The sequence below is a fragment of the Carica papaya genome, chromosome 6, assembly GCF_054855325.1.
Source record: "Carica papaya isolate Zhongbai chromosome 6, ASM5485532v1, whole genome shotgun sequence".
Classification (NCBI taxonomy): domain Eukaryota; kingdom Viridiplantae; phylum Streptophyta; class Magnoliopsida; order Brassicales; family Caricaceae; genus Carica; species Carica papaya.
In genome coordinates, this window is record NC_142314.1 from 33,969,385 (window position 1) to 33,993,455 (window position 24,071).

Here is a 24,071-nt window from a genome sequence, read left to right on the forward strand (position 1 = left end):
TTCTCGGAGAGGGAATTAACCATATCAAACTAACTAAAACAGTTCCTTATTTGTTTAACAAGTACGTACTTACAAAAGGTGCAATAAAAAGCATACCTACAGCATAAGCTTCAATACCATACAGGGAGAAATTCATATATGAAAATCATCATACGAGCAATCAACATAAAGAATTCCAAAAAAGCAAATAAAGAAAAATACATAAGAAGAAATCATATTTGGCAAGAGAGTCTGGAATACCAGGGACCAAGGCCTGATACGGCTTCCCAAGATTTGGCTACAGAGTCGGCCAGAGTTGTATTCCCGGCAGCTTCTCTGAAGAAGCTTCACATCGGCTTTCCCCAGTTCCACTCCTGGAGACAATAACAAGAAGACAAACATCGGCAATCGTAATAAAATTTCAAAAACCTTTCATAAGCAAATTTATATATTTTCCTTCCTAGTCAATTTTTCGATTATCGTCCAACTTCAATGTTTTAAACGAGATTTAAACAAAGCTTTTAGGAGAAAACAAGAGAAACCCACATGAGGTTCTCTGTTCCCAGTTAATCCAATGCGTATCCAACTCAATAGCCATGAGTAAACATGACCTTGCATACACAGCTCTGGCAAAACGTCCTAAGTAAAGAATTCGCCGAATATAGGACATTAACGCTACAGTAAAACCATGACAGACAAACGAGATAAATATAGACGTATAAAGTTTTCGACTAAAGAAAGCGAAAACCAAAAAAAAAAAGAATTATGATTAGACGAAAAGGTAATCAGATGGAGGAGATTACTTATTCTCTGATTCTGTGAAACCAGCCATTAAAACATGTAACAGTTATAGGATTGGAGGTAGATTGTTAGATGAAGCTATCTGTTGAAGATGGAGTATTGTAGTTTGTTGAGTCGAGGTGGGTAGCCCAAGAATTTTTCTCCGCAAGTAATCGGCCAGAGAGACGGAGGAGGTGGTTTCAGTAAGTGTTTCGGTATTTGATTTTAGAGAGAGAGAGTTGATTAAAAGAATTCGATACGTTAAAAAATTGCTTCCAGTAAGTGTTTCAGTATTTCAGAGAATTTGTAATTAGATAATTAGTTGAACTTTTAAGCTGGGAGTTCTAGTATAAATATAAATACTAATTAAATAAATATATAATACATATAATCAAAGAGTCATAAAATACATTGAAGATACCCAATTTGAAAGAAGTCAATAGGAGATATAATTTTAAGTTATAGATGCACTGGGACACTACCACTGCTTATATATATATATATATGTGATCTATGATGGAGAAGATAGACATATTATCAGTGATCTGTGAATCTGTGAAGTAATATTCACAATGGCGAGATTAATTGGAGTTTTCGTAATTCTTGCATGGTTGATTTCTGGGTTGGTGGCAGCAGAAGATGTTCAGGTGACAGTCCAAGGAGTAACTTCCATTGCCAAAACAGATGATACCTTTGTATGTGCTACTCTGGATTGGTGGCCTAAAAACAAATGTGATTATGACCAGTGCCCTTGGGGCCAATCTGGAATTCCATATCTGGTATTTTCTTTCCTTTTCTCTTCACCTCGTACACTACACATACACCTACTTACGTACACACACACATATATATATATATGTATATATGTACTAAATACAAAGTTTTTTACTTCTTGCTTTATACAGGATTTGAATAACAAGATCCTAGTAAATTCCATAAAGGGTAAGTTTTCAATCCCACTCCAAATCCTTTATTTTCTAGAATATGTGTTTTGGGTTTGTTTGGCAATTAAGAATATATATATATGTATATATAGATGGCTGTATTGGCTCCCGCCATGTAATATATGTAGTCCGTTGGGCTGTAGCGCGGCAAGGTTGCCGCCTTACTTTTCCCCCTTTTGCTCTTACATATATATACCAGCCATATATATATATGTTATTGTTTTTCAACCGCCATCTTCTTTTCTTCTTCTTCTTCCTTCGTTTCCAAGCTCTGAATTCTTCTTTCTTTCTTCGGTTTCTCTATTTTTTTCCTGCTATTTTTCCCGTAAAAAAATAAATTAAATATTCCAACATAGTTATCTTCTGTTCAATATTTTACAATTGTGAATATAAAACTGCAGCGTTTCAGCCTTTGAGACTCAGAGTGGGAGGGTCATTACAAGATCAGGTGATATACAAGCTCGGTGATGCAGCCAAGGAATGCAAACCTTTCGCCACCAAGAATGGTACTCTCTTCGGGTTTAGTGGTGGTTGCTTGGAGATGCACAGATGGGATCAACTCAACTCTTTTTTCAACAAAACAGGGTATATATATGTATCATCGTTGGCATGAGAATTTATATATATGCGTATGTGTGTCTATATATACACTTTATGGTGTTGATATTTTATGCAGAGCCAAAGTAACCTTTGGAATAAATGCTCTTATTGGAAAGAAGAAGAGTGCCGATGAGAATGATATCTTGTGGGAAGGTGACTGGGACTCAAAAAATGCTAAGGATTTTATCAATTATACTCTTTCCAAGGGATACAACATTGACTCGTATGAATTTGGTAGGAGGATTTTTCTCTGTTCTCTTCTCTTCCCTAAAAGAATAAGAAAGAAAACTCTAAAGATATATATATGCACATATGTGGTGAAATCTGAACAGGAAACGAGTTGTGTGGAACTGGTGTTTCTGCAAGAATTGAAGCAAAACAATATGCGAAAGACGTGGTGGCACTGAAGAAAATCGTGCAACAAGTATATAAACATGAAAAAACACAACCAAAAGTGTTGGGTCCGTCTGGATTTTATGAGGAAACATGGTTCAATGAATTCCTTCAAGCCACAGGCTTTGAAGTTCTTGGTGGAGTCACCCACCATATCTACAACATGGGTCCTGGTATTTCTTCCTCTCCTTTTCCTCATTATGTTTACATAATGAAGATTGTGTTGATTGCATATAGTTATGTTTATGTATGTAATTACATATATTGGTTTGTAGGTGTTGACAAAGAACTGATTAATCGGATTCAAGATCCTCTTTATTTGGATCAAATAGCTCAAACTTTCAAAGATGTTTCAAAAGATGCAGCTGTGTATGCATCCTGGACAGGACCTTGGGTCAGTGAATCCGGTGGAGCATATAATAGTGGTGGCAAAGATGTTCAACAGTACTTCGTTGATGGCTTCTGGTGATTATTATCAGATTATTTAATTTACTCATTGTATATAAACACGTACATACATACATCTAGAGAGAGAGAGAAAATGAGAGAGGGAGACTGAAATAAATAATGTTTAACAGGTATATAGATCAACTGGGTATGACATCCACTTTCAACCATAAGGTTTACTGCAGACAAGCCTTAATTGGTGGAAACTATGCCCTCCTTAATACCACAACTTTTGTTCCTAATCCTGATTATTATGGGTCAGTTTTCTCTTCAACTTACTTTCCTATTTATTTCTATATATCTAAACATGTAATCCAAAGTAACATATATATATATATATATAAATTGTTTGATGTACATAACAGAGCTCTATTGTGGCATCGGTTGATGGGACCAAACGTTCTCCGAGTCACCCATGATGGCTCTCCATTTTTACGTGTTTATTCTCATTGTGCAAGAGATAAGGTAAGTGATGATATGATCTAAACCCAACATCAGAGATGATCTGATTAATTAGATTATTATATTAAGTTGGATTAATCTGTATGCAGCCTGGAATCAGTTTAGTTCTGATCAGCATGTCAAACTCTATTGCTTACGATGTCACGGTGGGTGAAGATTACAATCTACTGGTAGGCGATTACGTCCGAGGCACAAGAAATAGAAAGGTTGGATACAGCATTGATGGGAGAAAGAGAAGAGAAGAGTACCATTTGACTCCAGAACATGGGAATATTCAAAGCAATGTTGTTCTACTTAATGGTACTCCACTGAAGCTCACTGATTCTCTCGAAATCCCACCAATGAATCCAAACCTTGTGGATGCTTCGTTGCCCATCCATGTCGAACCAGATTCCATTGTTTTTGTAACTATTAGAGACTTCGGTGCTCCGGCATGTGCTGCCTAATTTTTCTTTGAGTTTAATTACTTCGTCAATAAAAATTAGATTAGGCTTTTTGTTTTCTAGTTTCAAGCAACTATATGTACTCAACTATTAGAAGGAAATTCTTTACAATAATATTGTGTTTGAGTTTTATTTTGATTGTTATTAGTATTAGTAATTAGTAGTCAAAATCTATCAATCTTCACTTCTAAAACAAATTTCAATAGTCTCTAAAAGGTAATTTTGAACATAAATTATGTAATTTAGAAAAGGAAGTTAAATGATGTGCTATGACATGTATTTTGGAATAAACCCAAGATTCACTGATATTTAAACAAAATAGAATGACTTATAACAAAATAAAGATAAGATCATAACACTATATACTTACAAAACCACATAAATAAGCATATGAAGAAGTAGGATCATTAGGAAAAAGACGAATAGGAGAGCTTTTGATTTTGTTGAGAGTAGTACTAATAAACTAATAGATAGATGGATATATTTATTTGAGTCGATTATGTTAAATCATGATATCACTAGTAATGTGAATTTTGGGGATGTCATTGACACTTTAACTTCTATGTAAATACTTTTGTATACGGGTGGTACACCCTTTCCTTTGATACTATGTTAATACATGCTCTAAACTTTTTATATATAAAAAAAAAAAGCATATAAAGAAGTAATTTGCATGTCAATGTTTAAAGTACAGCTTACACTGGGATCGCCCATCGAGTTCCTGGACAGTGTTAATAAGTCGCTGCAACTCAGCAGACAATCTACTTGCATCTGTTGAAAATTCAAAAATTTTAAACCCCAAAAATTGAGAACTTAAAAATATATATAAAGAAAAAGGACCAACAATTCAACGGACAAATATATATGCATATACATAGATGTAAATTTTCTGCATTTCGGTAACATTTTGAGGAATGACCTTGTGATGGATTTGTGCATCAGCATCAAGAGGAGCCTCATCTGTCGATGACACTGATTCAGATACACATCGAGATTTCTCACCAGCAGTACTAGAATTTCCATTCCCTTTTACCTCATGGACTGAATCATGCAGAAAACAATCCTGGTGTGGTTTTGGTTTCATATCAAAGTTTCTTGAACACGGACTTCTGAATCTCCTAGGTTTTCTGCCTGAGAAGTCTGAGTCAACATCAGTAGCATCTTGAAGAGAGTGAATAAGCTTCCTCGGAGTCATAAAGATGTTAACATTGCCAGCATTAATCCGAGAGCCTGATCTCTGAAGCAGAAGATTGCAAAATGCAATTTACATTAGCAATCAGCATCAACATCAGAAATTAAAACAAAGCAAAATACTCATGTCATATAACAGCATATGTCCGAAACAAAATGAAACAGAAATGAAGTTAGCATAAGACTAACACTGTTAGGAAGTTTAACACCATAAAGCTGTGAATTGGGCAAAGTGCTACACTGAACCTATCGCAAGTGACTATTAGTAAAGTTATAATTTGTAACTGCTATATTATCCAGCAGTCAAGCATCACAGCTTCACAATCCTATAAGCAACACCCACTACCAATAAATGAAAGGAATGGAGCTTTTTAAAACTGGCCAGGCACCAAATTTGCTGTTTAATATTTAGGGAGTTCTGGGTAATTCTACTGTTATTCTATATATTTTTTCAGAACTTTTTATCAGATTTGTTTTCTGCGGCGCCAGCCAACTGCAGAAACTCATCAATCATGCTTCTAATCATATTCAAGAGATCATGATATAATTGTACTATAAAAGCTGATATTACACTTCAGATAAGGATATCTCAGTAAAGCAAATTTAAAAACACGTGAGCATTTTACCTGAGGACTGGGAGTAGCACTTCTCAGCAGCCTATTTCTAGGACTTCTTTGCAGAACCCCAGCAAACTCATGAGAGTAATCTGCACCGTTATCAGTATATACATGGTCCACCAAAGGTGAATCAGAAATGTCTGCTTAAGAGGGAAAGGCCCTGCACTTGAGGCCAGTTTCTTTATAATAGTAGTCATAATGCTGTCAATCTGAGGAACTAGGTTGACTCCGTGGACACGAGCAAGAACTTCATACCGGGATATTGTGAATTCCCCAGACAAGAATCCAGTTTTTTTGGTTTCAGAAACTTGTGCAAGAAAGACAGGGATTGCCTTTGAATCCAAATCTTTCACATATGACTTCAGTGCCTTCATTGCTGATTTACGGCTATCAGCATCTTTATCAAGAATTGCCAACTCCCGCCGTAATACTGGACTAAGATTTCTACCCATTGCCAACCTGAATCAAAATAAAAGGATTATTGAGACGGTCCGTAAAGAAATTTACGAAGTTACCATAGCAGAAACGTAAAGAACTCTGAGAATTGACCCAGCAAGGATCAGGAAACGGAAAAACAAACAGCAAACCGAAACTTTGAATCCTGAAAATGGATGTGGCAATTTCCTGCTTCCCATAAACAAACCCAATCAGACTACATTAGGAGGAAAACAGAGAATGTAAAATTCCATAATAATAATCAGGAGTCCCAAACGGGTATACTAGGGATTAAGCTAAAATGGCCAACAAAAGTCACAGATCCCATAAAACCAACACTAAGGACATAGAAAACGCATTAAGACTCTAAAATAAGGTGAAATCACAAACCAGGAGCTCAAATTAGCAAATAGGTATCGCCGGATACACTTAAATCACAGAAATCACAAGAACATCAAAATCCAAAAGAAAACACACAAAAACCCTGCTCTCTAACTGAAATCACAGAGAAGAAACCAAAATCAAGAGACGGACATTTACCAATTCCTGTTGACGAGCAATGAGCATCAGAAACTCCACAGAGAATCGAAACTTCAAGAAAGCTTGCCTTTTCGCCGGAGCTGTCTGTTAAACCAAAGCGTCGGGAATATTCGTTGAAATTCAAATCCTTCTATTTATTTCCACCGCTATCCCTTCTTTAGGTGGGGCCCATTGCCTGCTTGAATGATTGGACGATAATGCCCTTTTCTTTCCGATACAAACGAATAACGATAAACGGTTTTTCAAATTTTTTTTGTCTTTTAAAAAATTTAATTTATTTATTGGAAATTTATTCTTTTGAAATGTAATTTTTTTTTTTTTTTCATTTAGAAGTGTTTGCAAACAGCTAATAAGTTTTTTTTTTTTTTTAACTTAAATACTATATGCCAACCAACAAAAAATTTAAATTATTATTTTTTTAATATTTTTGTTAAATTTTTAGTACATCCAATATCTTTTTATAAAAAATTAAGAAGTTGAATCTGATTTTTTATTTTAAAATGTATTATCATTATAAAATTGTCGAAAATATATATATTACTAATTTATTATGAATAACATAAAATCATCATGATTTTTTTTTTTAAATTCTAATATTTATTTCTATATCTCCTCGAATTTGATAAATTTAAAATGCACTCATCAAATTGCACACAAAATATATTTTAAAATTTAAAATAATTATAACATAAAATGTAAAATTTTAGATGTCCACAATTATTTGAAGTTTATTTATTTCAACTATATATTAAAATTATAATCCCTTAAATTATGATTTTTTTTTCAGGTATTTAATTTCTAATATCATATTAGATCTCCACAAGATGCATAATCTCAAGAAGACCCTTCCCTATAAAGGCTTGACGATATTCACTCTAATTTATTTTGTTTTTTCCTAAACTATAAGTTAAGGTTTTCTTTCTTCTTATAAGAAGATTTTCACCAAACCTTTATGGGTAATTTGTAAAATTATTATTATATAAATATAAATATAAATTATCTATCAATAATTGAAAACATTTATCGAATTTTATTTACAAAATGAATTTCTTATTCAATAATAGCCATACGTATGACATCAAATTATATTCTAATAAAATTGCGATTAAATATTTGTTAAAAACATTTATAGTATAAGTACATAAATTTTATAAAATTTATTTGTGAATTATCATTAAAAATAAAAATTTATGAATCTCGTATGATTTTTTTTATTACCTTTTAATAAATTTAAGACTATGTTTGAAAAAAAAAATACCAAAAAAAAAAAAAGAAAAAAGAAATCTGCATTTAGTTCAATTTTGTCTTTAGTGGAGCACTTGCTTAAACTAGAACAGTAAGAGTAATAAATCAAAGTAATACTATACTTCAACTAATAATCCACCATATCATCCATAATCTTTCTTCAATGTTTTTCCAGAAGGCATCTCATAAGCCAAGATAATCCAGTCTAAAGGAACAAGCGACCAAAACAAATCAAAGTACTTGGCATTGTTTTAAACTACCTACTATTGTTGTCATAGGGATTTCACAAAAACCTACTCCTATACCACTAAATTTACACTAATTTTCACCAACTAAACTTCATTGTCAAACAAAATCTATTGGTAAAAGAAAACACAAGTTATGGGGAGTTCATGTGTACCCAAGGAACTTTAGATTTCTTCCTCGAGGTGTGTCGAAGTATCTTGCTTTCCATCAAATGATCATAAATTCAGCTTCCCGGGACTCAAATAAACAGAAACCGACATTTCTTTATTTGGCTAACAATCTTCACTTCTAAAACAAATTTCAATAGTTCCTAAAAGGTAATTTTGACAACAAGATATGCAATTTAGAAAAGGAAATTAAATGATGTGCTATGACATGTATTTCGGAATAAATTCAAGTTTCTGTGATATTTAATCAAAAAACTACACACATGGGTTTTTATGACGTTGCAGCAATAACGAACGTGGAACTTACAACTTACACAAAGAGAATGGAGCTCTTAAAAAATTCTCATCAAGAAAATGAAAAATTCGCTACAGTATAATGGAACCCACAACTTTCACTTTGTTTCCTAGTTAGTTCATTTTCTCCCTTCTTAGAACTCCTCAAGCAGCAACTATTTGTTACCCAATAAAAGACCAGATAACTTGGTCAGCATTTTAAAGCCTAGCAGAAAGTGGAGATGATTCTTCTTCCTTTATTGCAGAAGGACATACGACTTAATGTGAGACCAGATAGTCGGGCAAACCTTATTGGCCAATTTGTCATGCCAACTTTTCTACCTTTCTGTAGGAAGAAGATGCTGAACTGTTGATAATGAAAACTTTATGGTACCAAGATGGCAGACACAATTTATTGACCTTGTGGCAGAAGTCTACAGGTTGGACAAAACCATTTTCCTTTGAATCTTGTCTCTGGTGTCAGTCCAACGCACGAGTAATGGAACCATTCACCTCCTTGGCACTGTTGAAAAATGAAGCATTCGTGTAAATTAACAAGTGCCTTCAAAATGAACATTTCTTCTGAGAAAACAGGGATTACATAAACGACATTCTTGAAAATAACCTTCAGTTATGTGAGATAGAAACAATATTTCATTTTCAAGATCTTCTTGACAAAGAAAGATTAAGAAACAAGCAAAGGATTTTCTTTTAAAAGCCAAAATATGGTAACTGAAACAACAAGAAAAAAATTTCAAAAACTTCGTTGTGGTAGCTTCTAAAAAATTCCCACGGCTTAACATTTAGCTGGAATTCTCCCTCGTGCGGCTAACAAAAGTCAAGTGGGGAAGGAAAAAAGAGGTTGGTCCATCCTAAACTCCTGATCAATATGATTGTAATAACATGTATTGCAATCTTAATTTACTTTGAAAATCTTTAGTATCCAATGCTTGAATGTGAACTGAAATGAAGGAAATGGAGCAGAAAATAAGAGGAAGAAAATCAACTTAGTAAACTCACATTTTCATTGTCACAGGCGATCATATCTCCAAATGACACCTGATGGTCATGAAAATTACATTACAGCACTTCAGTTTCATACCAAATTCTCGCCAAAAAAAAAAAAACTAAACAGGATGTACGTTAACTTATTTTCCTGAAAAAGAAAGAAAAATTGTCGCGCAGAAAACATTACCTGATGACAGACACAGTAAGTAGGTTCATTGGGGTCAATAGGCTGATCAACATCAGCAGGTGTAGCAAAATCCTTTTTATGGCTTCCTGGAGGAGGCATTAGCTCAAAATCCCTATCACGCTCTCGATCCCATTCTCTATCTCTATAATCTATCTTTTTTGATTGAGGTGTTCCATAAAAGGACTTGCGCTTTTCAGCTTTTGGTACTATAGGCAACGGAGGAAGAATAGCAGGTTCATCTGGAGGTATTTTTCCCTCTAAAAGTTGGAAACAGAATGAGAACATAAGGCAAACTACCCCAAACTGTCATTTCAAAGCTAAAACAATTTTTATACTCTCAACATATTAAGCAGTCAAACTCTCTTTTTTACCAGGCCATTTTTTGAGTGCCAGGATCAATTTACTGTCTTGTGTCACTGTGCAATAATGGAATATAAATTTATTGAGTTTCAAGAATGAGATTCATATTTTGCTTGCACAGACTTACTGAGTCACATAACAAACTAAGTTTGCAGTGCCCCTGGATTTTGACATGTAGTAGAGTGAATACAAGCAAAATAAAACCTTGTTTATTGCATTTAACCTACCTTGCTTTAGATCTTCTGCAAAGTTGTTGAGATCTTCATCAAGACGTTTTACATGGCTATCTATCTGAAAGAGATACCAGAAAATGGAAACTTTCTGTTAGCACTAATTATAACTGGTTGCAATAAGCCCAGAGCACTGCTCAAAAAGGAACCCATAAAATAAAGCCATAGCAGCTGCATTTGTGTGCTTGAGCTGATGATATAGGATTATGATGCTTGAATGATGATACAGAACAAGCCATAGAATTTCACCTGAAGAATTAGGTATATCAATGCAACATTACAAGATATTCCAGAGAAAATGTACCAAATCCTTAAATTTTGGGTAACTTGTACCAGATAAAATTTGATGGTGCAAGACCCTATGCAACTAATATGCCTTAAGCCATCTACAGCATAGCATTCAAAGATAGGAGTGCATGAATTACATACTGAATCATCAAGAAAAATTCCTGGAATTTGTCAGGATTTCAACCTCTAAACAAAGAAGACTCCAGCAGAAGCTAATTACACCTAAAAACTTTCACTATCACACATGTTTGTGTGAATGCTATACATTACTAAGATGTTAGATTGCTTCCGAGCAAGGCAAAACCATAAAGCTTTCCGTCAAACAATCATGCAGTTATAGATGAAACCAAACTGACGTCAAGTTACTTCTCGACCACATGCTAAGACAATTGCTTTTTTCTCTTTTTGCTTCTGAGCCATTTTAAAGAGGCGCCTAGCCTGAGGGCAATTTCAAACCAGTTCCTTATTCTCGGAGAGGAAAGTAACCAAATCAAGCTAACTAGAACAGTTCCGTATTTGCTCAACAACAAATACATACTCACAGAAGGTGCAATAAAAAGCATACCTACAGCCTAAGCTTCAATACCATACAGGGAGAAAGTCATATATGGAAATCATCATATAGAATAATCAACATAAAGAATTCCAAAAAAGCAAATATACATAAGAATAAATCATAAAGAAGCCATTGACAAAAATGCAGCTTACAAGGTCATAGGCTTGCCGTGCCAACAAAACCTTCTCTGTACACAAACTCAGAGCACTTTCCTGACTAGCCTCGATTTCTTTCCGTATTTTCTCAATTGTTTCATCGTCTTCATAACCATTATGGTAATTACCACTATTACCATTCCCTTTCTTGGAATTCTGTGATGCCAATCCCAAGCAATACTTTGTCTGTTGCCTTGTTTGGTTTATCATTGCTTCAGATATATATCATAATCAATTAAAATTTCCAACACTTACACAAAGAACAATACATAGAAATATATACAAATTATATTTACTTACAGAGGCATACAATAAATACATTCATGAGACACAAACTTACAGAAAGATGGAAATGCATATATATAACAAAAATAACATCTTATAACAAAATAAAAACAACTAAAAACAAGATTATAACACTATATACCTACAAAACCATATATATAAGCATGTGAAGAAGTAATTTGCATATACATATTTAAAGTATATCTTACACTGGGATCGCTCATCGAGTTCCCGGACAGTATTGAGGAGTCTCTGCAGCTCAGCAGGCAATGTACTTGCATCTGTTGCAATTTAAAAAAGTTGACACCCCAAAAATGAGAACTTAAAAATATATTAAAAAAAAAAAGAACAACAATTCTAGGAATCTTAGGGAAACATACACTCCAGGTAATCGTCAACATAGACTCCGGTTCGTGCGATGGCCATCCTTTGTTCCTGTCAATAAGAATTTCTGGTTCTAGGGTTCCGCTGCGAGGGTCGGAGGGATTTTTTTTTTTTTTCGATTTGTTTTTGATTTTTCGTTTTCTGGTTTAAAAACGAGAGGGAGAGGAGGATTGAACGGCGTCGTTTTACGTTGCTTTTTCCTTGCCTGATGGGAGGGAGGACATCTCTTGGTAAATAACAGTGGGTTCAGGGCAGTTCCCATGAAGAGCGTATCAAAAAGGTTTTGACCGTTATGTACGCGGGGACTTCCCCAAGAATGTGGGCCCCTTCATTTTATCAAATTAATATAATATTTCTTTTTAATGACCTTTCCACTCGTATTTTTATATAAAATATTTTTTTGGTTTAATTATGTTTTTAACTCTTTCCTGTTTTTTTGTTTGTTTAATGCAAAAATAAATATTTAAAAATATTTAGAATAAAAGCTATATTATTCAACATTAATGACAAACTAATTGTTAAATTATATTTTTTTAAAACATTTAATAAATTATCATTTATGTAATAATCAAAATATATACTACTAAAATTTTTAAGTTATGATTTTCATATTAAGTTATGAATAATTAATTAAATTTTTTTTTTCTAATAAATAATTCAAATATGTCGATAAAGGACTCTCCTAATATTGTGAGCCCCATTTTAAAAATTTTTTAATATCGTATTTTTTTATATATGATTTATTTTAATTTTTAGTATATCATATTTTAATTTTTTTATATCAATAAATAAAATAAAAAAATAAAAAAAATACATATATAAGTAATGAATATAATAACAATAATGATGATGAAATTTGGAAACACAATAATTATAAAAACTAAAATGTTTCATAATTGCAAAGAATGTCGTTATTATTATTATTACTATTATTATATAAGTAATATTAGTATTAATATAAATATAAATAATATTATTATACTATATTTTATTTTATTTTTCTTTTAACAATAAAAAAATAAAAAGAATAGATTAGATATAAAAAATAATTGAAGATTTATAATTATACATGAATCTATATTGACAATTTATTACATTGTCGTTTAGGAGATGATCTCATAGACCTTACATATTGAAATCATATATCTTTAATATTTGTTTTTTTTTTCTCTTTCTCTAGTACTTTTATTTTTCTGCATACTTTTCTATTTTGCTTCACAACTTATAATTAAGTTTCTTTTTTTTTTTTTGTGAACAAAAAATTAGTTGCTACGATGATATTATATCTTGACTCATTCTTTGGATGTATATAATGCGTATTGTTATTTATTCGTATTTGCTATAACTATTAGTTCACAATATAATTATAGTTCAGTTTATTTTTTTTAATTCTAATAATAAAAATAAAAATAAAAATAAAAAAATTAACGAATCGCACACTAAGCATAATAATTATATCAAATGATCAATGAAATTTTTATTCTATAAGAAAAAATTTAAGTCATGAATTATGTCAAAATTTATTAAAAAATTATTATTTTTTAGATTGATATTAATCTAATAAGTAAGCTCAGTATTAACAAATAAATGAATTGACTCAAACAAAAAAGTTAAATCCAACCTAAGCTGCATATCTAAAATGAATCATTTTGAATGTTTTTTTTTTTACATTTCTTCTTCTGGCTACAAGAACAATAAAGAAGATTAAAGATGACTGAAAAAATCATCTAAAAAAAAGAAACAAAAGTATTTGGCTCGATAAACGAAGACGTAAATAAATAAAAAATGAGGGGAAAGATCTATATGATGTCGTAAAAAAGAAAAAGCTAAAAACGGAGAAAATGAAGATCTTATGCAATGACTTGGAAGAAGCATGCGTAAAAAACGAGCTCCAATCGAGGTTGAGAGTGAATAAAAGTTTTTCATTGACTCGAAGGAAGAAGAAAAAAGAAGAAAAAGTCGAGAAGGAAAAAGACAAAGGGGCCCGATGCTCTATAACTCGTTGCACCAATGAAAAATTACTTCAATTATAATTAGAAACTTAGGTAAGGAATGTATTTTAAATTCGAACCTATTTAATCCAATTTGACTAAATACAATTTGATATGATTTTTTTGTTTAAATGTATGTTCTAGTCGTATCAAGTTCGAGTTGACAAGAAATATGAGAAGTTTCGTGTTTAATATTTCAAAACTTATTTGAACTTGACTAATTATATATGCATGTATATATATATATTTAAATTAATATATATAATTAGTAGATATTATTATATATTAGTAACTATATTTTAAATTTTTTGTTATAATGTACAATCTCAGCTCAGAAAAGTCTCTCTTAAGAATGCGGTAAGGACTCAATCACTTGATCCATGATGTATAATACTGATGGAAAAAAATACAATAAATTAAACAATAAAATAAATTAGCATAAATTTTTTAAATATCGAAATAGAATTTAATTTGACGTAATTTAAAAAGGTTTGTTCTAATTATAAAATGATTCAACCCTTTAAAAATATTTAAAATAACGATCTATATCTGTATAAGAGATATGTGAGCATCGCGACATGCAGTCCCACATCGGGTAGACTGTAAACGCAATACAAGCCCCTGCATACAAATTGCATTGAACCACAGCTGCCAAAACTCACGGAGCTGTGCGGTGAGTACAAAGCGAACTATTCTTTCGCCTTTTACTAAAGAATACCGTGTGCGCGCCGCTTTTAAGCAGCATACGTTAATTTTTGGAGAGGCTACTCTTGTTAGAGTGGTCTCTGACAAATTATGTTCAAATTCTAAATTTTCGTGCTCTTTAATTGTATCGTGAGGTTGTCGTTTACCAATTCTATTTTATGATCAAATACATTTGCTTTTTGGAAGTAGATAATAAAATAAAATGTGTTTTTGAACATCCAAATACAACTTAAAATTAAATAAAAAGGTTGTTATAAGACAATATAAGTCTTAAAAATCTATAATCTCCCACATCGGATACGCAATAAACGCAGTAGATGCCCCCGCAAACAAATTGCATTACATCATCCTCCCTTAAATCTGTGCAGTTGTACGGTGAGCACAGAGCGAATTATTCTTTCGCCTTTTGGAGGGGCTGCTAGTTCGAGTAAAGCCTCTTATCAAATTAGTTAAAATAAGCTATCTAACGTTCAATTAAGGAGGTCGTGGATTTGGTAAATTGCTGCACGCTCTCCATGTCTCAATCAACATAATTGGTAATTAGCATGCAAGTTGAGCTGATGGCACCCAATTCAAAGAAGATAAAACGTCATATACGAGTAAGAGTAAAATCCTACATCCAGAGGATAAAAGAAACGACTCGCCTAGTGGCATCACGAGAAATGACGATACGCAGGATATATTACAAATTCCATCGTCTGTTAAATTCACAGAATCATGGATCTTCGGCACCACATAAACAAAGTAAGGTTGATAAGGATACATGAAGTAAAAATTAACTATATCTTTAATTTTCTTTCCAGAGGAAGTTATTGCTATTTCACAGAGCAGGCCGCCATTTTTTTAATGACGGAGCTGGCCGCCAATTTAACTAATGTTGGAAAGACTCGAATGCTTACATGAAGGATGTTAGCTTGCAGTCCAAGTTCATGATATGAAGACCTCTCTGTTTCTCTTTACACTTGAATGTTTCTTCAAATCCTAGAATCCATGGTTTCTTACGCAGTTTCTCGTTGTGGGTCGTTTTCATTTTTGAAATATAGTCGATTGACGAGTAAATTCAACGCCGAAATTAATATTAAAAACGCCCAGAAATTTCAAAGGGTAATGCTGGATTATCTGTTCGATGATTAAACTCCCAAGTATAGTATGTCTTTTGCGTGAATATATGTTTCTATGGTTATAATTCTTTAATTATTTTCTTGGGATTCATTGCAGTGTTTTTGTGGAGATTGGGGTAGATTGAGATTAGCTTGTTTTGCTACGACGGCAACTTGTCGCTCGTTTGAAGACTTATCTGGCCAAGAAAATGAAGGCTATCCAAAAGGAATTGACTTTTTAAATTTCATGGAGGAGCGTGGAATTCGTGGGAATTATCAGACTTTTCTTTTGCTCTTAGAAGGATGTTCATTGGAAGATGGCAACAGGCTCCATGGGAAGATTTTGAAGTTGGGTTTCGACAGAGAATATTCTCTATGTGATAAATTGATTGATTTTTATCTTGCTTTAGGTGACTTAGATGGTGCACTCAAGGTTTTCGATGATATGCCAACTAGAAATGTGTTTTCATGGAATAAGATGATTGCTGCGTTTCTTGCAAAGAAATTGACTGGTAAGGTGTTTGATTTGTTTTCTCGGATGGTGGTCGAGAACAATGTGAATCCCAACGAGAGTACTTTCGCCGCCGTTTTAAGGAGTCTTGTTGCATTTGACTTTGTTGAGCAGATTCATGGTAGAATTATACGCCATGGTTTTGGTGCTAGCACACTTATATGCAACCCCTTAATTGATTTATACTCCAAAAATGGATATATAAATTCTGCCAGGAAGGTTTTTGACAAATTATATCTCAAGGATAAAGTTTCTTGGGTGGCCATGATTTCTGGTCTTTCTCAGAACGGATTTGAGGAAGATGCTATTCGCCTATTCTGTGATATGCATGCATCGGGAATTTTACCTACTCCATATACTTTCTCGAGTGTTTTAAGTGCTTGCACCAAAATAGAGTCCTTTGATGTGGGTGACCAGATTCATGGCCTTGTTTTTAAGTTTGGATTTTCTTCTGAAACATATGTGTGCAATGCACTTGTTACATTCTACTCCCGCTTGGGGAATTTAATATCAGCTGAACAAATATTTTGCAACATGTGGGAAAAAGATTCAGTTACTTATAATTCACTCATCTCTGGGCTAGCTCAATACGGATATGGTAATAGAGCTATGAAGTTGTTTGAGGAAATGCAGCTTGACAGCTTGAAACCAGATTGTATCACGGTTGCATGTCTCTTGAGTGCCTGCGCATCAATTGGAGCTCTTATTAAGGGGCAGCAACTCCATTCTTTTGTAATTAAATTGGGAATGTCTTCAGACATTATTATTGAAGGTTCTCTTCTTGATCTGTATGTGAAATGCTTTGAAATAGAAACCGCTCATGAGTTCTTCCTTACGACAGAAACTGGAAATGTGGTTTTATGGAATGTGATGCTAGTTGCTTATGGGCAGTTGGAAAATCTGGACGAGTCATTTAGGATTTTCAGACAGATGCTGGTTGAAGGTGTTATCCCAAATCAGTTTACCTATCCTAGTATTTTGAGAACTTGCACTTCTTTGGGAGCTCTTGAGTTGGGTAAGCAGATCCATAGTCAAGCTATAAAAACCGGGTTTCAGTTTAATGTTTATGTCTGTAGTGTGCTCATAGGTATGTATGCCAAGCTTGGCCAACTAGATACTGCCTATGGAATTCTCAGAAGACTTGGAGAGGAAGATATAGTATCTTGGACAGCTATGATTGCAGGGTATACACAGCATTATTTGTTTGCTGAGGCCCTTAAGCTTTTTGGAGAAATGCTTAGCCGAGGGATCCAATGTGACAACATAGGATTTTCAAGTGCAATCAGTGCATGTGCTGGTCTTCAGGCCTTCAATCAGGGACAACAACTTCACGCTCAATCATGTGTTGCTGGTTACTCAAACGATCCTTCAATTGGAAATTCACTTGTTAGTCTTTATTCTAGATGTGGTAAAAAACATGAAGCATACCTAGCATTTGAGAAAATTGAAGCTAAAGACAATATATCATGGAATTCACTAATATCAGGACTTGCACAAGGTGGATACTGTGAAGAAGCATTGCAGACCTTTGCTAAAATGAACAAAGCTGGTATAGAAGCTAATTTATTTACATTTTGCTCCACAATTAGTGCTGCTGCTAATATAGCAGATATTAAACAAGGGAAGCAGATCCATGCCATGGTCATTAAAAGGGGATGTGATCTAGAAATCGAAGCTTCTAATGCTTTGATCACATTGTATTCAAAATGTGGTGGTATTGCTGATGCAAAAAGACAGTTCTTTGAAATGCCTGGGAAAAATCAAGTTTCTTGGAATGCCATGATAACAGGCTATTCTCAACATGGGTTTGGCGTTGAAGCACTTGATCTTTTTGAAAAGATGAAGCAACTTGATGTTACTCCAAACCATGTTACTTTTGTGGGAGTTTTATCTGCTTGTAGCCATGCAGGTTTTGTGAACAAGGGACTTAGCTACTTTGCATCCATGACCAAAGAGCATGGCTTGGTACCTGAGCCTAACCATTACGTTTGTGTTGTGGATCTGTTAGGTAGGGCTGGTCTTTTGACCCGTGCAAAAAAATTTATAGAGGAAATGCCAGTAGAACCAGATGCTAATGTTTGGAGGACCTTGTTAAGTGCTTGTATAATTAATAAGAATATGAAAATTGGAGAATATGCTGCCAGTCATCTTCTAGGATTAGAACCTGAAGACTCGGCAACTTATGTTCTTCTATCAAATATATATGCTGTGACTGGAAATTGGGATGCTAGGAATCGAACGAGGCAAATGATGAAAGAGAGGGGTGTAAAGAAAGAAGCTGGTCGTAGCTGGATTGAGGTTAAGAACTCAGTTCATGCATTCTTTGTTGGTGATCAGCTCCATCCATTAGCAGATAAGATATATGAGTACATAGGGGATCTGAATAAACGGGCAGCTGAAATTGGTTATGTGCAGGATTATTCTAGCCTTTCTAATGAAGTAGAGCAAGGACAAAAAGACCCGATTATGTCCACACACAGTGAGAAATTAGCTATTGCTTTTGGACTCCTTAGCTTGTCTAGAGGAATGCCTGTACGTGTAATTAAGAATCTCCGCGTATGTAATGACTGTCATAACTGGATTAAGTTTGTGTCAAAAATATCAAATCGAGCTATTGTAGTAAGGGATACATACCGTTTTCATCATTTTGAAGGTGGTATTTGTTCATGTAGAGACTACTGGTAAGTTAAGTCTGCAGGAAGATATATTGAAGGAAATTTGGAGCGAGTATCAAAGATGAAAGCCTCCTTGCCCAGAAAAATATCTCTGAATAATGTGGTAAGGACTCAATCACTTGATTCATGATGTTTTCTTTGGTGATTGGGAGATTTTGATTAATGATCTTTGTAGTTTATTTTCGAGTTGATACTGTGTTTATTGGATCCATCACTGAATATCCTGAATCTTCTCAAATTGTTTCCTTCTCTTCTTTTGCTTTTCTTTTTCGGTTGGCAGTAGTAGTAAAAACCTTAATGTTGCTGACATGAGTTGAGTCTGATCCAGGGAAGCAGGGAAGTGATCATCATGGCTGTAAGGCCTCTGGTTCTCTTTACTTCTCTTCTCTTTCCACACAGGGATGGATGGATCCAACAAGCATGCACATGGAGACGCATAGAATACTTAGCCACACTTAAAAGAAAGAATGAATTGAGGTAACAAATTTCGGATGATTTTTTTTGTCATTCTAATGCAATTTATAAATTATTCTCATTGAAATAAGTTTAAATTTACAAATAAATTGCATAAAGTTTTGAATTTATTGCAATCCCATGCTATGGAAGTAAACCGTAATAGGGACCTTACCTACTCATATGGTTAGGAAGAATTAAGGCAATGCCTCATTGTTGTATATTATTTAGTATTCAGACATTTATGTCATTGCTGACATCAGAAAAAGAGACTTTGGAACATGGCATTCAACTTTTCCTTTGGTCCATTCATTTAATATTATGACCGAACTGACCTTATCTTGTTTCATATGTAGGAAAATACAGGGCAATTTTGGCATCGTGATGCTTTGTGGATTGAATAAAATAACTCGAGAAGTAGAAAAAACTCTTTTGAGTTATAAATAAACCACTTGTTTGTCTCCAGAACTCATTAGATCTTCATCATTTCTGGGAAACAAACATGGAAAGACCCTCCTCTTCCCTTCCGTTAAAGGACCGGGTAGCAATAGTGACGGGTGCTTCACGTGGCATAGGTCGTGCCATTGCTATTCACCTCCACTCCCTTGGAGCAAAAGTTGCGATCAACTATGCATCAAATTCAACCGAAGCTGATCTCCTAGCATCAGAACTGAACACCTCCTCAGCTCCACCTTCTGCAGTTGCCATCAGAGCTGATGTTTCGGACCCAGATCAGGTGAAGCTCCTCTTTGACAAAACCGAACAAGACTTTAACTCAAAAGTCCATATCCTGGTAAACAGTGCAGGAACAATGGATCCAAAGTATCCAACTCTAGCCAACACAACAGTACAAGATTGGGACATGATTTTCAATGTGAACACAAGGGGAGCCTTCCTTTGTTGCAAAGAAGCAGCTAATAGATTGGTAAGAGGAGGTGGTGGAAGAATCATAATGATCTCAACCTCAACAGTTGGGGCACTCATGCCTGGATATGCAGCATATACAGCTTCAAAAGCAGCCGTGGAGACGATGACCAAGATTGTTGCTAAGGAGCTAAAGGGTACAGGAATCACTGCTAACTGTGTTGCACCAGGGCCTACAGCAACAGATTTGTTCTTTGCAGGTAAAAGTGAAGAAACTGTGAAGAGATTAGTGGATGCTTGCCCTTTAGGCAGGCTTGGTGAGCCCAAAGATGTGTCTGGGATTGTGGGATTTTTGGCTACTGATGCTGGGGAATGGATTAATGGTCAGGTTATTAGGGTTAATGGTGGATTTGTAATCTAATTTTCTTTTCTTCTTCTGACCAATTACTTTTATGGTTTGGTTCTTCTTTGTTCGTCAAAGATTTTATTAAGAACCTACCAGGCACCATCAGACTTGTCGCTTGGTGATTTATTTTTATTATATTGGAATCTTCTGATCTTCTTTAGATATAATGCTTTGGAATAAATAAATAAATAAATTTTAGTCAAACTTCATGGAAATGAGGAGTCATGTGATGTCATGCCTTACCACATACAAAATTAAATTTGTAAATTTTGATTTTAATTTTTAAAATTCATTTCTTTAACTGAAATTAAAAGAAAATTATATTTGGTAGTACATATTGATATACGATACCAATTGTCTATATTTTATATTTTTATTTAGAGTGGTACAGTATATATTAGTCAATATAAAGTAGTGTAATTTATTTCTCTTGAATTTTAATTTGTTTTTTCTATTTTAAAAATTTAAATAGATATTTCATATTAATTTTATTTTTATATAATATATGTAATTATAATTATTAAATTAGTTTTATTTTTATAGTTTAAATTTTAATAAATAATATCTAAAATTTTATCATCAAGTAATATATATTTATTATTAATAAAACCTAACCTATTATTTCTAGCTTTTATTTGAAAAAAAATTAAAGAAATGAGATGCTGTGTGTTTCTTTTAAAATTTTCTTATAAAAAAAAAAGAATTTAACAGGTGGCATGTTTTTTTCCAGGCATAATACTGATGGAAAAAAAAAAAAAAAAAAAAAACCAATACAGTTCGTAAAAATAATTTTATAAATTAAACAATAAAATAAAATTAAATGATTCAACCCTTTAAAATATTTAAAATAACGATCTGTATCTGTATAGAGATGTGTGAACATCCCGACGTGCCGTCCCACATCGGGTAGACAGTAAACCCAATACAAGCCCCTGCATACAAATCGCATTGAATCATCGTCGCTGAAAATCACGGAGCTGTGCGGTGATCACAGAGCGAACTATTCTTTCGCCTTTTACTAAAGAATACCGTGTGCGCGCCGCTTTCAAGCAGCATACGTTAATTTTTGGAGAGGCTACTCTTGCTAGAGTGGTCTCTATAAAATGAGTTAAATATTTCTCTCCTTCATTGGAGTGTATAGGGTTAGTGTTTTTTTCCTGAGCGTGTATCTGGTCCATTTCATTGATCCTCTGAATCTCTGTTATGTATTTATCTGAATGTCCTTTCAAATCATATGATTCAACTGAATTAATAGTAAGCTGAAAGAATTATAATATAAACGCATTAGTTCTACATAGTGCATGCTTTCCATGCGTCAATTACCGGCATTGCGATACGTAATGCGAGTTGAGATGAATGCAAATAAGAGTTAAATCCCACACCGGAAGGATAAAGGAAATGATTCGCCTAGCGTGTTATAAGAAAGGAGACGGAAGGAGTTATCGATATCTTTGCGCTTGGGGCAATGACGCAGCTAGTGAGGTTCTAACCGAGGCGCGTCAATTGCTGGTTGAAAACTATTTCCAAACCCCCTCTTGGGCCTGGGTTCGCCCTAGGCCTCGGAGAATTTCTGGAAGGGCTCCCTCCGGGGTAAAGCCCTACAATTTTAGTGGTAAACGTTTTCTATTCCGTAGATGGGTCAATTCCAATTTTAATCGTTTGATCATCTACTACTATTATGTGTGTGTGTGTGTCCACAAAATGACGGTGTTATATTTTCATATTAATTTCTTTTGTATTACGAAATTTGAGTAAATGATATTTAAAATTCTCTGTATATTTTATGTAATTATTGCATTAATTTTATTTTCATATTTTGAAATTTGAATGCATAATATTTAAAATCTATTTTTGTGCAATATATATTTATTGTTACTATTAATTTTATGAGTTTATGATTTTAAGCTTTTATTTAAAAGAACTCAAAAATGACATGCAATTTTTTGGGTAGTTTTTTTTTTAGTTTTCTTATAGAACAAAAAATTTATCAGGTCTGTTTTTTTCACAACGGAAAAAATATATTGACAGTTTTTAGAAATGTTTTTAAAGTAAATAATAAGAGAAATTTAGATTTTTTTTAAAATATCATATAATACAATTTACATTGTCGTAAATTAAAAGGCTATTCTAATCTAATGATTCAACGCTTTTAACATATTTAGAATAATTTTACAAAAATATGCGAGTATTGCAACATGCACTCCCACATCAGGTAGAGACAGAACTTTATACAAGCCCCTGCATACAAAATAGATTGAATCGTATTTGATTGAACTCACGAAGCTGTGCGGTGAGTACAGTGCGAACTATTCTTTCGCCTTTTACTAAAGAATACCGTGTACGCGCCGTTTTTAAGCAGCATACGTTAATTTTTGGAGGGGGTTACTCTTGCTGAGTATAGCCTCCATCAAATTTAGTTCAAATCTTCTACAAGAATTTCTTCAGGGTTTAATGCTCTCTGTGCTTAAAGCCCTCTATGATGCACATTTTATTTAGACTCAATATTTCTGTTTCTTATCGTCCTATTTCAAATCATATGATAATAAAACTAAATGTAGTCAAGTTAAATGTACTGCACGCTTTTTTCCATGTCTCAATAAAAATAATTGGTAATAAGGGAGTTTAGCTGATGCCGCCGTGTTTTTTGCAGAATGCGGTAGTAACAAGAACATAATCCCACACCGAAAGGGTGGAAGAAACGACTCGCCTAGCATATCTACGTTAAGGGAGACGAAATCAGTTATCGGTATCTTTGCGCTTGGGGCAATGACGCAGCTAGTGAGGTTCTAACCGAGGCGCGTCTATTGCTGGTTGAAAACTATTTCCAAACCCCCTCTTTGGTCTGGGTTTTACCCTTGGCCTTCGAGAATTTCTGGAAGGGCTCCCTGAGGGGTAAAGCCCTACAATTTTTACTTGCAAACGTTTTCTGATTTTAAGGGGTTCCACGCCGCCATCATCTATTCACATTGACGGCCGATTGATCTTGTGAATTACGACAGAAAACATGCCCATGAATTGACAAGGATTGCACAGAGCATAAAGTTTCCTAATGCTCTGATGATTCTTCAATAGGCCAAGGTTTTGGCTTAAGCAGGGGGAGGAAAGCGCAGACCGTGGGTGCACAGATGGCTTGGAAAATGGAATGAGGAAA

The 24,071-nt window shown here is 33.9% G+C and overlaps 4 protein-coding genes and 5 non-coding genes across 13 annotated transcripts; 8 read left to right on the forward strand and 1 right to left on the reverse strand.

The window, feature by feature from the left end:
- Window positions 1–782: 782 nt before the first annotated feature.
- On the forward strand, window positions 783–4,180 carry LOC110814890 (heparanase-like protein 1). 2 transcript variants are annotated; one of them, XM_022042471.2, is made up of 9 exons: window positions 783–1,538; window positions 1,665–1,701; window positions 2,105–2,288; window positions 2,380–2,537; window positions 2,636–2,869; window positions 2,972–3,161; window positions 3,275–3,400; window positions 3,509–3,608; window positions 3,695–4,180. In XM_022042471.2, exons 1-9 carry the CDS (start codon window positions 1,332–1,334, stop codon window positions 4,049–4,051), a joined length of 1,593 nt encoding a protein of 530 aa, XP_021898163.1. In that variant the 5' UTR covers window positions 783–1,331; the 3' UTR covers window positions 4,052–4,180. The 2 variants fall into 2 exon arrangements, with proteins under 2 accessions (XP_021898163.1, XP_088078251.1); XM_088222125.1 differs by having other exon boundaries at window positions 2,636–3,161.
- A 4,522-nt stretch (window positions 4,181–8,702) lies between these two features.
- ING2 (PHD finger protein-like protein) lies at window positions 8,703–12,457 on the reverse strand. Of its 2 annotated transcripts, XM_022042433.2 has the most exons (7): window positions 12,212–12,455; window positions 12,041–12,112; window positions 11,544–11,758; window positions 10,545–10,608; window positions 9,958–10,214; window positions 9,783–9,821; window positions 8,703–9,285 (listed from the first exon to the last, which is right to left on the reverse strand). In XM_022042433.2, the coding sequence occupies exons 1-7, from the start codon at window positions 12,255–12,257 to the stop codon at window positions 9,175–9,177; spliced, it is 804 nt and encodes a 267-aa protein (XP_021898125.1). In that variant the 5' UTR covers window positions 12,258–12,455; the 3' UTR covers window positions 8,703–9,174. The 2 variants fall into 2 exon arrangements, with proteins under 2 accessions (XP_021898125.1, XP_088078315.1); XM_088222189.1 differs by lacking the exon at window positions 9,783–9,821 and having other exon boundaries at window positions 12,212–12,457.
- Window positions 12,458–14,869: 2,412 nt separating this feature from the next.
- LOC148253553 (U5 spliceosomal RNA) lies at window positions 14,870–14,989 on the forward strand. Its single transcript, XR_015812931.1, has one exon. It is a non-coding gene; the product is annotated as a U5 spliceosomal RNA (small nuclear RNA).
- Window positions 14,990–15,192: 203 nt separating this feature from the next.
- LOC110814911 (Pentatricopeptide repeat (PPR) superfamily protein) lies at window positions 15,193–19,674 on the forward strand. 3 transcript variants are annotated; one of them, XM_022042491.2, is made up of 3 exons: window positions 15,194–16,015; window positions 16,130–19,300; window positions 19,526–19,674. In XM_022042491.2, the coding sequence occupies exons 1-2, from the start codon at window positions 15,878–15,880 to the stop codon at window positions 19,205–19,207; spliced, it is 3,216 nt and encodes a 1,071-aa protein (XP_021898183.2). In that variant the 5' UTR covers window positions 15,194–15,877; the 3' UTR covers window positions 19,208–19,300; window positions 19,526–19,674. The 3 variants fall into 3 exon arrangements, with proteins under 3 accessions (XP_088078314.1, XP_021898183.2, XP_021898184.2); XM_022042492.2 differs by having other exon boundaries at window positions 15,194–15,655; XM_088222188.1 differs by having other exon boundaries at window positions 15,193–16,015; window positions 16,130–19,674.
- LOC110814912 (NADPH-dependent aldehyde reductase-like protein, chloroplastic) lies at window positions 19,535–21,055 on the forward strand. Its single transcript, XM_022042493.2, has 2 exons — window positions 19,535–19,674; window positions 20,007–21,055. The coding sequence occupies exon 2, from the start codon at window positions 20,153–20,155 to the stop codon at window positions 20,933–20,935; it is 783 nt and encodes a 260-aa protein (XP_021898185.2). The 5' UTR covers window positions 19,535–19,674; window positions 20,007–20,152; the 3' UTR covers window positions 20,936–21,055.
- Window positions 21,056–21,894: 839 nt separating this feature from the next.
- On the forward strand, window positions 21,895–22,014 carry LOC148253554 (U5 spliceosomal RNA). Its single transcript, XR_015812932.1, has one exon. It is a non-coding gene; the product is annotated as a U5 spliceosomal RNA (small nuclear RNA).
- A 353-nt stretch (window positions 22,015–22,367) lies between these two features.
- LOC148253555 (U4 spliceosomal RNA) lies at window positions 22,368–22,518 on the forward strand. The gene has a single exon (XR_015812950.1). It is a non-coding gene; the product is annotated as a U4 spliceosomal RNA (small nuclear RNA).
- Window positions 22,519–23,200: 682 nt separating this feature from the next.
- LOC148253556 (U5 spliceosomal RNA) lies at window positions 23,201–23,319 on the forward strand. Its single transcript, XR_015812933.1, has one exon. It is a non-coding gene; the product is annotated as a U5 spliceosomal RNA (small nuclear RNA).
- A 349-nt stretch (window positions 23,320–23,668) lies between these two features.
- Window positions 23,669–23,813, forward strand: LOC148253557 (U4 spliceosomal RNA). Its single transcript, XR_015812951.1, has one exon. It is a non-coding gene; the product is annotated as a U4 spliceosomal RNA (small nuclear RNA).
- The last annotated feature ends 258 nt before the right edge of the window (window positions 23,814–24,071 follow it).

Excerpts from the sequence above, each read along its gene's own strand:
- ING2 (XM_022042433.2), bottom strand. The coding sequence starts at position 12,257 with ATGGCCATCGCACGAACCGGAGTCTATGTTGACGATTACCTGGAGT. Across the intron at positions 12,113-12,211 it reads TGTTGACGATTACCTGGAGT|ATGCAAGTACATTGCCTGCT; the intron begins GTATGTTTCCCT and ends AAATTGCAACAG. Across the intron at positions 10,609-11,543 it reads CACGGCAAGCCTATGACCTT|ATAGATAGCCATGTAAAACG; the intron begins GTAAGCTGCATT and ends TATCTCTTTCAG.
- LOC110814890 (XM_088222125.1), top strand. The coding sequence starts at position 1,332 with ATGGCGAGATTAATTGGAGTTTTCGTAATTCTTGCATGGTTGATTTCT. Across the intron at positions 1,702-2,104 it reads CCTAGTAAATTCCATAAAGG|CGTTTCAGCCTTTGAGACTC; the intron begins GTAAGTTTTCAA and ends ATAAAACTGCAG. Across the intron at positions 3,609-3,694 it reads CTCATTGTGCAAGAGATAAG|CCTGGAATCAGTTTAGTTCT; the intron begins GTAAGTGATGAT and ends ATCTGTATGCAG.
- LOC110814912 (XM_022042493.2), top strand. The coding sequence starts at position 20,153 with ATGGAAAGACCCTCCTCTTCCCTTCCGTTAAAGGACCGGGTAGCAATA.
- LOC110814911 (XM_088222188.1), top strand. The coding sequence starts at position 15,878 with ATGTTTCTTCAAATCCTAGAATCCATGGTTTCTTACGCAGTTTCTCGT. Across the intron at positions 16,016-16,129 it reads ACGCCCAGAAATTTCAAAGG|TGTTTTTGTGGAGATTGGGG; the intron begins GTAATGCTGGAT and ends GATTCATTGCAG.